At 36.8% G+C, this 16,337-nt stretch overlaps 2 protein-coding genes across 2 annotated transcripts; both read left to right on the top strand.

Moving 5' to 3' along the window:
- Window positions 1-2,603: 2,603 nt before the first annotated feature.
- Window positions 2,604-3,678, top strand: LOC122319067 (germin-like protein subfamily 2 member 4). Its single transcript, XM_043136947.1, has 3 exons — window positions 2,604-2,805; window positions 2,906-3,042; window positions 3,120-3,678. The coding sequence occupies exons 1-3, from the start codon at window positions 2,697-2,699 to the stop codon at window positions 3,525-3,527; spliced, it is 654 nt and encodes a 217-aa protein (XP_042992881.1). The 5' UTR covers window positions 2,604-2,696; the 3' UTR covers window positions 3,528-3,678.
- An 11,002-nt stretch (window positions 3,679-14,680) lies between these two features.
- Window positions 14,681-15,755, top strand: LOC122319036 (germin-like protein subfamily 2 member 4). Its single transcript, XM_043136900.1, has 3 exons — window positions 14,681-14,880; window positions 14,981-15,117; window positions 15,195-15,755. Exons 1-3 carry the CDS (start codon window positions 14,772-14,774, stop codon window positions 15,603-15,605), a joined length of 657 nt encoding a protein of 218 aa, XP_042992834.1. The 5' UTR covers window positions 14,681-14,771; the 3' UTR covers window positions 15,606-15,755.
- The last annotated feature ends 582 nt before the right edge of the window (window positions 15,756-16,337 follow it).

The following is a 16,337-nucleotide window of genomic DNA, read 5'->3' as shown; positions in this document are numbered from 1 at the left end:
GTACCTCGTATATCCACCCAGCTGGATCCTTATCATGAAAAGCAAGAAAATCCAAACAAATAGTCCTTGTGTGAATCTCACCAAAGGGCATCAGATTCCCCCTATCCTAATTGGGATGCACTCTAGAAGTAGACCCCCCATGACTTTGATGGTGACTTCTCTTTTGCATCTAGCCAATTATCACTATCAATTGCTGCAACATTACATCAGCTTGCCTTTTCAGAGTCAAGGCCATCACTATTTTCTGACTCTTGTTGATGACCATAGTCAGGTAATACGAGTATACCTTATGAAATTTAAATCTGAAGTCAAAAGCCTTTTGCAATATTTTATCCACATGGTTGAAACACAATTTAATGCCAAAATAAAGCAAGTTAGATCAGATAATGGACCTAAATTTCACATGCCTGAGTGGAGTGGCGGAGATAAAACATCAACATGTCCTCTCTGCCACATGCGCGTCCCTTTTTCTAGTATCTCTTCCAATCAAGTTTTGGGGAGAGGCTGTCTTAACGGCCACCTACTTAATTAATAGAATCCCACTTTACTCTTCAAAACTGGACCCCCTATGAGGTTTTATTTGCATCAAAACCTTCCTACCATCGTTTAAGAGTTTTTGGATAATTGTGTTTTGTTTCTAACCTTAAACATAATAGAACAAAACTTGATCTTAGAGCTAAGAAATGCATCTTTCTCGGGTAATTGAAACTCTTCGATTGGTTTCAAACTATAGACCAATTAGCCTTTGTAATGTCCTCTATAAAATTATTGCAAAGGTTATAGCAAATAGACTTAAATCCATCTTGCCTCACCTAATATCTCCAACTCAAAGTGCTTTGTCTAATTTCTAATAACATCATAGTGGCATAGGAATTACTTCACTCAATGCAAAACAGACTGAGAAGACAAAAGGAAGGTGTCATGGCCTTAAAACTCGACATAAGTAAGTCCTATGATAGAGTCGAATGGAGCTTTCTAAAGGCTGTATTGGCAAGAATGGGATTTGACAGTTCATGGATAGAACTCATTATGCAATGTATTGGCACTATTTCTTATTCTATTCTATTTAATGGCTCCCCTCAAGCATCTTTCAAGCCTTCAAGGGGCATAAGACAGGGAGACCCCCTCTCCCTCTATTTATTTATCATCTGTTTAGAAGTGCTAAGTCAATCTTTAAATCAAGCTAAGCATAGGGGTGTCATTTCTGGTTTTCCTATAGCTAAAGGTTCTTTGCCTGTTAATCACCTCTTCTTTGCAAATGATAGTCTAGTATTTTGCAATTTCCTTCCTTCTAAACGGAGCAGGTTAAAGAACATCTTAAGTACTTATGAGTTAGCCTTTGGTTAGAGGCTTAACTTGGAGAAGACCTCCATTTACTTGGAAAATGTTCACGAAGGCGATCCTGCACAATACCTCATCACGGCGCTTCTTTTCCGTGCTGCCAAAAAGAATGGTAAATTGATTAACTTACCAGACCTTTTCATTTTGTTAGCACTCCATGAAAGCTTAAAACTGGATTATACTTGCTATTTTGAAAAAGAAAATGTAAAGTGCTCGGTAGGACGACCAGAATGGAATGTACTCCCTTTCAGTTTAACATGCATGTATTGCAAGGTAACACCTTGCTTTTGTGTGGTCCACAAAGCACATTATTTGAGAGCTAGGGGTGATACACCCTTTGAAGGGAGGAGAGAACATTGTCTATGAACAACTTTGTATGTTAACAATAGAAGACCTTCCTCAAATTGTGGCACGAAAGAGACTAATTGTGGGAAAATGCCACAAAAGAGAATCTCTCTGTGAGATCACTTCCAACAATTGCAGAAAAGGGGTCCCCATTTAACAACTCTGTTGGCTTGATTATATACAAAAGCTAGATCCAGTGGGGAAACTTATAGGTGAACTAAAAGCATCCGGTTTGGATCTTTTAAAAGTTTCTATACAGCTTAGAGTGTAGAGAGATAAATACAACAAATCAGCCTCTAACATTTATAACTTCTCGACTGAATTTTTAGAACAAAATCAAATGCTTGATAAGTAATGTACGACCCATCTTATGTGTATATATTTTTCTCTACACCCTAGAGAAGAACCATCTAAGTTGGTAACAGTTTTGACCATCTGAAAATCTCACATACTGTATCAATTTCACATTGATTTTTTCTCTAGTGTATGCAACCATCTTCGGCAAGCTGTGCAGGATTTTTCGAAATTTTCTGCCTTTGTTTGTCACCTTATCATCAATCTGCAACCACATCTCATTGAATTGGAAATGATTTTTTTGGTTTCAAGTTATGTCTCACTTTAAAGTTCTATCTTGAATAGCGAGAAATGTACGCTATTTAGCCAGGCAGGCATGAAGCTTTTCCAAGCCCCATTGATTTGATTTGTGTTAATGTTTAACAAAGACACATATCAGCAAAAAGATGCCCAAAAACGTTAATTTCTACTGGCTTTCTTCTTCACCAACTTCTTTCACCCATTCAAACTAATAGAAAATAGTTTCTGTTTACGTCTTCATTGGGAAATTGCTTCGAATTTAAGTTGGAACCCTGTTATTTATGATCACCAGTGTTAGATGTGTATATAAATAGAGTAGCAGGCTGTTCTTTCTCCATATTCGAACCAAGCATTCTAATCCGTTTCTTATATTATTTTAACTAATACTTCAATCTCCTTTCAAGTCATTTCCAATCATGGTGGCAAACGTTCTTGCATGTCTGTTCCTCTTTGCTGCAATCTCCAGCTCTGTGGCATACGATCCTGACCCCCTTCAGGATCTCTGCGTTGCCGATCTAAAGTCAAGTATGTGATTTATTTTAAGTTCCTAGACCAACTTTACATATTATCGGGATTGTTCTTTTGATGAAATGCTCTCTTATTTTCCTTGTCATTCGTGCAACAGAGATAAAGGTGAACGGGTTTGTATGCAAGGACGATGCAGATGTCACGGCAGCGGATTTCACCTTCGCTGGCCTGGCTGCGCCAGCTCTCATCAACAACTCGTTTGGTTCAAACGTAACGACAGCCAATGTTATGCAGGTTCTGTCCATTTAGACAATTTTATTTAATGCAAAATATGGAAATTACAATTTGCTTTAACGGCATATTCCCGACAGGTTCCAGGCCTTAATACGCTCGGCGTGTCGTTGGCGCGCATTGACTATGCACCCGGCGGACTCAACCCTCCTCACACTCACCCGCGAGCCACCGAGACCATATTCACTCTGGAAGGCGAGCTGTTTGTAGGCTTCATCACCACAGCAGACAAGCTCATCTCCAAGACCATCAAGGAAGGTGAGATCTTTGTGTTCCCAAGGGGACTGGTCCATTTTCAGAAGAACGTTGGCGACAAGCCTGCTTCTGTGATCTCGGGCTTCAATGGCCAACTGCCGGGCACCCAAGTCGTTGCCACATCACTTTTCGCTGCGTCACCACCGGTGCCGGACGATGTGTTGGAGATAGGCTTCCAGGTGGATGGCAAGGTGGTTGACGAAATCAAAGCAAACCTTGCTCCCAAGAAGTAGTGAAAGAACTAACGAGTATGGCCGTCCGTACTCTCAATATATATACTGTGGACGGTCCTATGAATAAGATATGTAATGGTATGCTATGAATGAGATATGTAACGGTCCTATGAATAAGAGACTATATTCAAATGCTATCTTGATTTGTCAACTTCCTTGATCAGGTTTTCAGTGATTTCAGATTCAATAGTTGTCGTGGGATTTGACCCCGTTTAGATTTGAAAATCTATCTTATTTTATCTCATCATTACAATTTTTTCAAATTCACATATAAAATATAATAAATAATTCAATTTTTTTAAATTTTAAAATAATAATATTCTAACAATATTTTATTCAATTTTTATCTAAAAACATATTATCTCATCTCAATTGAATACAAACCAGTCAAATCCCCTCATATCCGAACAAAAAATTGAGAACTTTAAGTTTGAGAGATTAATATACAAAGGAAAATACTATTTATATTTATAATTTTACTTATAAAACTATACGTGCCGACACTTAAAGTTTTGAAAATCTTAAAAGTTTAGAAAAATCTTAAAATTTAAATTAAAAAAATAATGATAAAATGGTACTGTAACTCAATACATATAATATTATATATGAAATTGTATGCGCTTAAATATATATATATATATATATTTCTACATTTGTGAACTTTAAATATATATTTGGTGGGTGATTTGATTGGACAATAATGACTTTAGCCTTTTTCTTAGATAAACCAATTGATAACTTGATGAAAGCTATCTAATTAAGAAACTATCGTTATTTTTGTCCTTTTGGTGTCATGTCAGATAAACGGTAAATCAGAATACTTTAAATTATAGCTTAGATATGCGCAAGTTCATGAATAAGAGGCTTTCAATCAATGTTTTAAATACCATACCGCATTATATACTGGTCAAGACACTGAAACGAAATATTTCGATATCGGTACCGTTTCGTGTACCTTTTCGGGATAATCGATATATAAAAATTATATTTCAAAATAATAGTCTATATATGAATAAATTATACATGACTACATATGTATATATAAATTATAAATAGTCTAAATGAATTGGGGATAAAAAAATGAGATTATAGCTTAAAAAAATAATAAAAAAAAAGATAAAAGGCCGAAATACCGGGCAGTACGTAGGCCAGTACAGGTTGAAATACAGGCCGGTATTTCAGCCGGTACGAAACAGATATCATACCTGTACCGGACTAGTGACCGGTACGGTACGGTACCAAAAACACTTATTTCAATATCCAGTAACAATATTTAAATTAAAATTAATGATCTTAATCTCTCTAATGGATATATATAGAATTGTTTTACAAATTAGGGATATATGTGTGTATAAAAGACAAGTATCACTATCAAAACCTAATGGTACATGACTCGATCCTCCAAATTGTAAACCTAGATTCGAAAGAATCGAAACCCTCATCTCTTTTATTAGAAAAACAAAACAAAAAAAAAATTACCCCTTGATCTACGGTTGTGATGTCACTTATCGGGGATAATTGAGTGGTAGATTAGAAAGTTATGGTAGATAAAGTGGGCCTGCATTAGATATTGCAGCCAGCCGAGATGCTTTGAAAGTTCAAAGTTAAGGTCGGTCTTGGCTGCCCAATTGCCCTTTTCTCTTTGTTTATTTATTTTTATTCTTTATTTTTTGTTTTCCATTTAAAGTTTTATGTTCAGATTTTATTATGTTTATTCATCCCATGCTGGATTCTTCTAACGACTGAGTTCTTTTTCTTTTGTAGATCACTTCAACTTACTTTAGAAGGTGGTTATTGAGATCGGAAACTGTGCTAAGATTAATGTATAAATGAAGATCACGACTTTCCATTAATATATATATATATATATATATTTATATATGTGTGTGTGTGTGGTTGTCACTTATCAGGGGTTTAAAACATGTTATGGTAGGTGAAATGGACGATCTCTTGCAACCTAAAACCTTTGAAAGCTCTGGTTCTCTTAACCCAATTATGTTTGCATCATGTCAATGTCACTCCAACCCATTTCAAATTACTTATTAATGAAATATACTATTTTTTCAACTTTGCATAGAAATTTTAAGTCTATCTCAATCTATTTTATATATTCAAATATATTTCTTAATTTATTTATATTAAAATCCATTTTAATGTGATCTACAAAACACATATTGATATTGTGTTGGAAGAGACCGCCAGCTTTTAGTACTATAGTCCAATTTGTACCTTAAAAAAAGTTGGGGGGGGGGGGGGGCTAGTGTGTCTTTTAAAGTTTTACTTGACATTTGGAAAATGGCCATTTAAAATATCTCCAATATCCTTGTATATATCTCGAACCTAACAATCTACGACTATATGTTGTTGCTATAACTATAAATGAGCTTTATAAAAAGAAAATTATAAATTAAAGTGTCTCGATATAATATGTTTGATATATTTTATAATAAAATAAACTTTATAATATTTTATGAACTTATTTTTTAGTCAAACAAGTGTCATGTCCTCAACATTTAATCCTAATGCAGCATTATTACCTAAAAGGTAGTTGAAGGGGAGTCCCCTCTCTAGGTAGGTGGGGTTTTCTCTTTATGTTTCCTTCTGAAGCTTAGAGCTTGGCCTTTTGGATATTTGATCTATAGATCAGTTTCAATTCGGAGATCTTTTCTAGATCCTATCATCGAGGAAGAATTGGCTAATTTATGTGAGGGTCTCAAACTAAAAGAGGATCAACAACAAGAGATCAACCTTTCCGAGAAGGAGATTCTCCTCTCGAAGGAAGTCAGTAAGTTTTGTCTCGCAACGTTGGTGATTGCTGATAAAGAAATAAATAGGGGGGCTTTCAAAGCTATGATGAATAAGATATGGAAAATTGACGGGAGTCTGAAATTCAAGGAAGTTGGGAGTAATGAATTCCTCATTGAGTTGCAGTCAACATCCGAGAGGAGCAAAGTGCTTAAGGGGCAGCCATGGTCTTTTGAAAAAAACTCGGTATGCCTACAGGAGTGTGAAGGGAGCATTGCTTTGAGAGACATGGATTTCTCCCATGAATCCTTTTGGATATAGTTTAACGACCTTCTTTTTGCCGGTATGAACAAGAGCATGGGGAAAAACTTGGGGGATAAATAGGTGAAGTCATGATTGTGGACGTGGATGATAAAGGAAGAGCATGGGATAGTTTCCTTAGAGCAAAGGTGAAGATTGATATTACTAAGCCCTTGGCAAGGGGAGGAGTTCTTAACATGGAGGGTTCCCGCCACTGGATCACTTTCAAATACGAGCAATTGCCAACTTTTTGCTTTCATTGTGGTGCAATTCTGCATGGCAAGACAACCTACCCTAGGTTTAGCTTCGATGGCAGAACCCGTGAGGAGTACCAACTCCAATACGGTCCATGGCTTAGAGCCAAGCTTTCTTCCAAATTGGAGCATATCCATGCATGGCCCAAGAGCAGTGACAGGGCGGTGGAACCAAATGTATTCCGACAAGGCTTCTCGGAGGAAAGGAGTACAGAGAAGGGAGGGAAAGCCACTACTCAGAAAGGCTTTCACGGTTCGAGGTCAATTCCAATTGACAAAGGAGACGCAGACTATAATCACAATTTCAACTCTGGAGATGTTGACTTTCTACACTTAGGTTATCAAGGGGCCTGCCTCTTCCCAAATGAGGAAACTTAAGCATGCCGAGAAGTCATTCACGAGACTGTAGACAAGGAAGATAGAAACACTGCCTGCTTAAGCCCAATTGACCTTGTAAATCCTCCTACAGCCCTCCTGATGGTCGATCATGACATGTCGCCTATAGATAATAATGTCCAGGTTAGTCCATCTGCTTCTATCACGCCTCAAAAGTTAACCAAACAAACCAGGAATTCTAACTGGAAAAGAAGAGCTAGGGGCAAGTTAAATAGTTTTACAAAAGACATATTGGGCTCTTCCCCCCCCCCCCCCCCCCGGGGGGAACTAGAAACGGTGATAAGAAAAGAATTCTCAATCTTGGAGGAAAGTCCCCTAAAGGTCCTAAATGGGCAAGAAAATTAATATTGGCAGAGGTTGTTCAACAGCCCTGCCAGTCACCATGAAAACGTTGTCTTGAACTGCTGAGGGCTTGGGAACCCTCGGACAGTTCTCGAACTCCACCTTTTGGTGAGAAGTAAGTCCCTAAATCTGGTTTTCTTGTATAAAATGCTATAGAACCAAAATGGAACTCATCTGTAACAAACTGAGATTCGATTCTAGTTTTATAGTTGACTATGTTGGAAGAAGTGGAGGTCTGGCTACCTTTTGGACTAAGAACACCAATGCTGAACTAGTGTATTTTTCCTTAAGCCATATCTCTCTACACTTTAAGTCTAAGGATAGTAATAAAAACGAAATTATCACTGGCTTCTATGGCCAACCAATGACTGCTAGAAGAAAGGATAGCTGGAGCGTTCTTAGACTTTTAAATGCTAGCCATGATACACCTTGGATGTGTATAAGGGATTTCAATGAAATCATATCTCAGGGTGAAAATTTTGGTTTAGCTGCTAGACCTCCTAAACAAATGGAAGACTTTAGACATGCATTGATGGATTGTGACTTAGGTGAAGTTGGATTTAAGGGGTCCAAATTCACATGGTGCAACAATCGTGAGGGGACAAATTTTACTAAAGAAAGACTTGACAGGGCCTTAGTCAACTGTGCATGGAACCAACTTTATACAGTAAATTCTGTCTCAATATTACCAGTTCAATGCTCAGACCATAACCCTTTATTCATTTGAAGTCAAGGATTCGAGTCTAGTATCTATCAAACAAAAAGGGTCTTTAGGTATGAGGAAACATGGTCAAAGACTGAGGAATGCATAGAAGTCATCAAGAGAGCTTGGTATGGCTCCTGACAATCTAGCCCAAAAGTCACCAGAAGGGGTTTTGAGAGATCAAGTTCCAACTCAAAGAGTAGCATAGAAACTCGAATAGAAACAAGTAGAAAATGGGAGATCATAAAAGACAAGCATTAAGAGTGTTGTAAGAACTTAACAATGGCCAAGAAACTGAACAGATTAGAGCTCTCCAAAAAGAAATGGATAGTTACCTAGAGGAAGAGGATCTGATTTGGCGGCAAAGAGTGAAACAAAAGTGGCTACAAGAGGGGGACAGAAACACAAAATATTTTGATAAGTGTGCCACTCAAAGAAAACAAAGGAATCTTATTAGAAAAATTCATGATGAGGAGGGAAATATACTATCCACCAGAGAGGACATTGGGGAGGAGTTTCAAAAATCTTACCAGAACTTGTTCTCTTCCTCAAATCTAGTAGGTATTCATGAAATCTTGGCACAAATAGAACCAACAATCACTGTTGAGATGAACATGCACCTGACAAAGGCTTACACTAGAGAGGAAGTGGAAAAGGCTATCTTTGAAAAACTACGAGGTGAATTCCTCTTCATGCTTCTTTTCTAGATTAGTTACACCACCCATGAGAAGTAGTTGTAAATGTTCGCTACGCATAATCATGTTAACTATTAATTTGTATAACTTGAATATGCAAATTTTATTGATACGAATATTCATCACTAACCTCAAGTAGTGCTCAATTTCTGCACAGTTATTCAAGATATACCATCGAGCTCTATCAAACTTTTTCCACTTAGGTCATAGCCTCCTTATGCATCTATGAGACATACGGTTTGAGAAAACACAAAAATTGATGATGAGACTCATATTTGTCCGCCTTCATAATTTCGGTCTGGTCTCATAAATCTGGTATCAACCCCATGGAAATACATTGAACAAAATGTATGTCACTTATTATCAGTGTATAATTCTGCAATCAAACCTTCTGGACCAACCTTATTCCTCACTGATCACTTAAATTTTTTCAAAAACCGTTTAATAGAATACATCCATCTATATTGAACTGGGTCGACAACTAAAGCCTCATGAGGTAGGTGCACAGCCAAATGAACCATTACATCAAAGAAATAATGCGGGTACAAACTCTCCAATTTACACAATATCACTACGAGGTCAGCTTGCATTTTTAACAATGCATCAACTTTCAACGATCTACTACAAATGCCCCTCAAAAATCCCCCTAATTCTGTGAGTGTTGTATGAACATCTCGAGTAAGATTTCCACACACACCAATTGGCAACAGAAGCTGCAGAAATACATGACAGTTATGACTTTTACGACCAGATATCTTCCAATCATGAGTTTGAAAATTTCTTGACATGTTCGAAGCATATCCATCGGGTAATTTGATTGTCATGAACCAGTCGCAAAATTTCTTTCTCTCATCATTTGACAATGTATACTAACCGAGGGGCATATAGACTGAAGACCCATTAGATTGTAAATACAACTCTGGTCTTGTCCTCAACTCCTTTAAATCTTTATGAGAGTTAGCTATATCTTTCGTTTTCCCTTCTATTGACATCAGAATGCCCAAAATATTCTCACATTTTTTTTTCAATATGCATAACGTCTAAATTGTGACGCAGTGTCAATGTAAAATTTCTTGTAGTGATGCATGATGTGATGACCAAGCACCACCATGATTCATGCACTGTAGCCTCAACATAGAAGACAAGATTCCCATGCCTACTGCCTGCGATCACCAAGAGCACAACAGACATATTCTTCATAGTATAGCAGAGCAGCCACCACCCCTACACAGCATACCATAGCATAATTCTTAGCATTTTTTCTTTCACAATTTACCTTTGTACATAGCCTACAACCTCTCAAATTGTACACTGATTGGTTGTTCTTTAGTGCTTTATTATTGCTGCTTTAAGTCTGAGGATGTATATATATTTTCAATACCCCTTCTTTGTAAACAGATTTATTATTTTTCTGAATGAAACTATCTCCAGTCATTCAAATTTTTCTCAGCCTTTTTCTTCCCTTGTCATTCTTCCTCAATTCTTAACATATCTTAAGAAAACAAGAGCTTATGTCTTCTGAATTATTTCCTTTTTGGTGCATGTTTTTAATTTAATTCCAAGTTTTTTATGTACCGGACATGTGGTTGGGGACTAGTTGCCATTGCACTGGAACTGTAGTTTAGCACTTTGCTCAACCACAAGTGATCATCCTTCTGGTAGTTCAACCAATTAGTTGCACAGAGTTTTGTTCATCAATTAAGATGTACATATATACTCTCATATGTTAGAATTGATAATGTTATCAGATTATATATTTGTAAATGGATATACTAAATCTAGAAATCGATGGAGGAGGACCTTATCAAAAGAAATAAATGGAGAAAAATCATATGAAATTTTCGTATCATGAACAAACTACTTGTGTTCTTTTATTTTTTGTTGTAGGAATTTTTAGAATTAGGGCCGAACATCTGAATGACAACCAAGCTGTATTCAATGATTGAGTGAAGGGGCAATTGAAAGTAACTGGAGCGTTCGGTGCTGGGTTTCTTAAGAAGGTCGATCAGTTGCACTTGTAAATTTAACCTATCTCAGTTTCTTAGCTACACACTATTTCTTTGAATGTTTTGCAGAATTGAATCTATAAGATGGATATTCTATGTCAATATATATATTTTCCTTGTCATTAGGAATAGAAAATAGAGGAGGAAATGCAACTACGGAAACATGATGTATATGCTGATTACTCTGGTTATAAGGACATACTAACTAGAAATAAACCAATAATGACAATAGTTTTTATAAGCATGATATTGGAGCCAAATGATACTTGTACTGGTTATAAGCATGATGGTGGGTACTAAAGAAAAAGCTTAATGTATGTACTTGAAATTACTCAGAAGGAGATAATGTTATTATGGGGTGTGGAGAGGGTGCAACAATATGAGAAATACCTTGGGTTGCCTCCAGTTGTAGGAAGATCAAAAACTCGCGCTTTATCAAATATTAAGCACAAAGTTTAACAAAAACTGCAATGTTGGAAAGAGCATATTTTATCACAAGGGGGAAAAGAAATTCTTATTAAGGCAGTAGCTATCTCCATCCCTATGTATTCTATGAGCTGCTTCTTGCTACCTGGGGGACTATGTTCTAAACTTGAGGCTTTGATGGCAAGGTTCCGATGGGGCTAGAAGAAAGATGAGAGGAGAATACATTGGGTTAGCTGGGACAAAACGTGTGATTCAAAGTTCAGAGGAGGTTTGGGTTTTCGAGACCTCAAAACTTTTAATCTGGCACTACTAGCTAAACAAGTATGCAGGATATTACAGGTAGAAAGATCATTGCTACAAAAGGGCGTATAAAGCCCGATAATTCCCAAAAAGTGGTCTATTTGAAGCTGGCTTGGGGAACAATCCCTCTTATGCATGGAGAGGAATATGAGAAGCTAAGAAGTGGTTAAAAGCTGGTTGTAGGTAGAGGATAGGGGATGGAAAAATAGTTAAAATCTAGAAGGATCACTGGATACCTGGGCATAAAACTTTATTTACTACTTCTGATGAGATGCAGGTTGCTGATGATGAAACAGTGGATAAGCTGTTGAATGGCCAAACTAGGTGGCAGGATGTTGAAAAAGTCAGAGCTCTATTCAATCCAAAGATAGCATAGGCTGTTTTAAAAATTGTGGTCTGTCCAGGTGCTCAAACAGATAAATGGATCTGGTTTCCAGAGAAAAGTGGATGCTTTAGTGTGAAGAGTGCATACAGGGTGTTTAGAGACAGAATTATTGATAAGTCAAGGGAGAGCTCGAGTTTCTCTAGACACAAGACTCTTTGGAAAGCTGTTTGGAAGATGCCTTTACCCAATAAAATTAAGGTGTTTGCATGGAGAGCATGTAAGGAGGGACTTCCTACAAAACTTAACCTTGAGAAGAGAAGAGTCAAAACAAAAGGGAGCTACTGTTTTTGCAAGGAAGTGTTGGAAGATACTTCTCATGCTCTTTTCTTTTGTCCTGAGATCAGAAACTACTGGAAAAAAATATGTTCCAATTGTGCAAGATTTGGATCATAAGATGCTTGTTATGGAAGTTGCAAATGCTGTAAAGGAAAAACTACTTTGTTTTTATTGGCATGGAGTTTCTGTTATAGGCGAAACAAGATGGAGTTTGAGAAAGTTGCTCTAATATTAAGCAAGCAACTAATTATACTTTAACTGTGCAATTTATGTTCAAGGGGGCCCAAGAGTTGCAAAACTCGAAAGTCAAGGAACTATGCTGCTGGAAACTACCTTCTATTGGCTTCTTAAAGTTGAATGTAGATGAAACCATGTTCTTTGACAGGCACAAAGCAGGAATTGGGGCTGTTTTGAGGGCTGAAAAGGGGGATGTTGTCTTGGCAGCTAACAAAATTGAACATGAAGTAAATGAGCTAGAAGACAATGAACTGTTGGCCATGTTTAGAGGTCTTCAAATATGTGCAAACATGGGAATCCATAGATTGATCTTGGAAAGTGATAGCCTGCTGATGGTCAATGAAGTGAATGCAAGCAAGGCCTTCTTCTCTGTTTTACGTGATTCGGCATTATTACCTACATTTACAAGGGTCCAAATGGGATAAATTCTACTATAAAAATGTAAGAATTACAGAGCTTTCCTGCCTATTTTTCTCTTTTGTATAGGATGAATGGGATGCGAAGGAAGAAGACTAAGGGAAAAAATGTTAGAAAAGTTTCGTTCTTTATAACACTAAAGTTTGAAAAGTATTAGATATAAGGTCATCTTTACAATTTTTTTATATAACTACGTATTAAAAGAGATGTTTTTCTATTTTCTTTTTTTGTATAAATAATTTATAAAATAACATTACATTAAATAAATATTTTTATTTTATAATATAATCATATAAAGAGTTGTAAAAATACTGTACACTCCTAAATTTCTCCCCAACTGCCTTTCACTCTTTATTGGGTAGTATGCATTATTTAGTTGACATAGCAGTTGGCAAGGCACGAATCTCAATTGTTGGTTGTAGTGGATATATATATATATATATATTAAAAATAGACTCTAGGACTCTGTTTTCATCGTCATGATAAGGTCTCCTCTCTCTCGCTCTCAAAAGAATCCCGTGTTATTCGTCACATTTTTCTTCACCTCTCGAAGGAATTATCACTTTTTACCTTTTTCTTCTTCATGGGTATGATATTTTTGAATGCTATGATGCTATATTCAGATGGAGTAATGATTCAAATTACATTCCAATCCTTTCTACTATCTCGTAAATGATATTTACAATCATGTAGTATACAATCACCGTGCAATTCCATTAAAAAATGAGTAAATGCAAAATCTACATATCTACGATTGTATCTAATATTATAATTTGCGACATCTCACAAAGAATTTTTATAAAAAAGTCAATTATCACCGTAATTTACTATTCTGTTAATAATGCTTGTATGGTTATGCCTCTCTCTGTGAGCTTACTTCCAACAATTGCAGAAAAGGGTCCCCATTTAACAACTCTGTTGGCTTGATTGTATACAAAAGTTAGATCCAGTGGGGAAACTTATAGGTGAACTAAAAGCATCCGCTTTGGATCTGTTAAAAGTTTCTATACAGCTTAGTGTGTAGAGAGATAAATACAACAAATCAGCCTCTAACATTTATAACTTCTCGACTGAATTTTTAGAACAAAATCGAATGCTTGATAAGTAATGTACGACCCATCTTATGTGTGTATCTTTTTCTCTACACCCTAGAGAAGAACCATCTAAGTTGGTAATAGTTTTGACCATCTGAAAATCTCACATACTGTATCAATTTCACATTGATTTTTTCTCTAGTGTATGCAACCATCTTCGGCAAGTTGTGCAGGATTTTTCGAAATTTTGTGTCTTTGTTTGTCACCTTATCAGCAATCTCCAACCACATCTCATTGAATTGGAAATGATTTTTTTGGTTTCAAGTTATGTCTCACTTTAAAGTTCTATCTTGAATAGCGAGAAATGTACGCTATTTAGCCAGGCAGGCATGAAGCTTTTCCAAGCCCCATTGATTTGATTTGTGTTATTGTTTAACAAAGACACATACAGCAAAAAGATGCCCAAAAACGTTAATTTCTACTGGCTTTCTTCTTCACCAACTTCTTTCACCCATTCAAACTAATAGAAAATAGTTTCTGTTTACGTCTTCATTGGGAAATTGCTTCGAATTTAAGTTGGAACCCTGTTATTTATGATCACCAGTGTTAGATGTGTATATAAATAGAGTAGCAGGCTGTTCTTTCTCCATATTCGAACCAAGCATTCTACTCGCTTTCTTATCTTAGTTTAACCAATACCTCAGTCTCCTTTCAAGTCATTTCCAATCATGGTGGCAAACGTTCTTGCATGTCTGTTCATCTTTGCTGCAATCTCCAGCTCTGTGGCATACGATCCTGACCCCCTTCAGGATCTCTGCGTTGCCGATCTAAAGTCAAGTATGTGATTCATTTTAAGTTCCTAGACCAACTTTACATATTTTCGGGATTGTTCTTTTGATGAAATGCTCTCTTATTTTCCTTGTCATTCGTGCAACAGAGATAAAGGTGAACGGGTTTGTATGCAAGGACGATGCAGAAGTCACGGCAGCAGATTTCACCTTCGCTGGCCTGGCTGCGCCAGCTCTCATCAACAACTCGTTTGGTTCAAATGTGACGACAGCCAATGTTATGCAGGTTCTGTTCATTTAGACAATTTTATTTAATGCAAAATATGGAAATTACAATTTGCTTTAACGGCATATTCCCGACAGGTTCCAGGCCTTAATACGCTCGGCGTGTCGTTGGCGCGCATTGACTATGCACCCGGCGGACTCAACCCTCCTCACACTCACCCGCGAGCCACCGAGACCATATTCACTCTGGAAGGCGAGCTGTTTGTAGGCTTCATCACCACAGCAGACAAGCTCATCTCCAAGACAATCAAGGAAGGTGAGATCTTTGTGTTCCCAAGGGGACTGGTCCATTTTCAGAAGAACGTTGGCGACAAGCCTGCTTCTGTGATCTCGGGCTTCAATGGCCAACTGCCGGGCACCCAAGTCGTTGCCACATCACTTTTCGCTGCGTCACCGCCGGTGCCAGACGATGTGTTGGAGATAGCCTTCCAGGTGGATGGCAAGGTGGTTGACGAAATCAAAGCAAACCTTGCTCCCAAGAAGAAGTAGTGAAAGAACTACGAGTATGGCCGCCCGTACGCTCAATATATATACTGTGGACGGTCCTATGAATAAGATATGTAATGGTATGCTATGAATAAGATATGTAACGGTCCTATGAATAAGAGACTATATTCAAATGCTATCTTGATTTGTCAACTTCTTGATCAGGTTTCCAATGATTTCAGATTCAATAGTTGTTGTGGGATTAGGCCCCATTTAGATTTAAAAATCATCTCATTTTATCTCATCATTACAACTTCCTTAAATTCACATACAAAATATAATAAACAATTCAAGTTTTTCAAATTTTAAAATAATAATAATATTAAAAAATAATATTCTAACAATATTTTTTTTAATTTTTATCTAAAAGCATATTATCTCATCTCAATTGAATACAAACCAGTCAAATCCCCTCATATCCGAACAAGAAATTGAGAACTTTAAGTTTGAGAGATTAATATACAAACGAAAATGCTATTTATATTTATAATTTTACTTATATTTATAACTTGATGAAAGCTATCTAATTAAGAAACTATCGTTATTTTTTCCCTTTTGGTGTCATGTCAGATAAACGGTGAACCAAAATACTTTGAATTATAGCTTAGATATGCGCAAGTTCATGAATAAGAGGATTTCAATCAATGTTTTGAATGCCGTATCGGATGGCATACCGGTCAAGACACTAGAACGAATTATTTCGGTATCGGTACCATTTCATGTACCGTTTCGGAA

The sequence above is a fragment of the Carya illinoinensis genome, chromosome 8, assembly GCF_018687715.1.
Source record: "Carya illinoinensis cultivar Pawnee chromosome 8, C.illinoinensisPawnee_v1, whole genome shotgun sequence".
NCBI lineage: Eukaryota > Viridiplantae > Streptophyta > Magnoliopsida > Fagales > Juglandaceae > Carya > Carya illinoinensis.
Note: the sequence above shows the minus strand (reverse complement) of the source record. Positions and strands in the feature narration are given on the sequence as shown.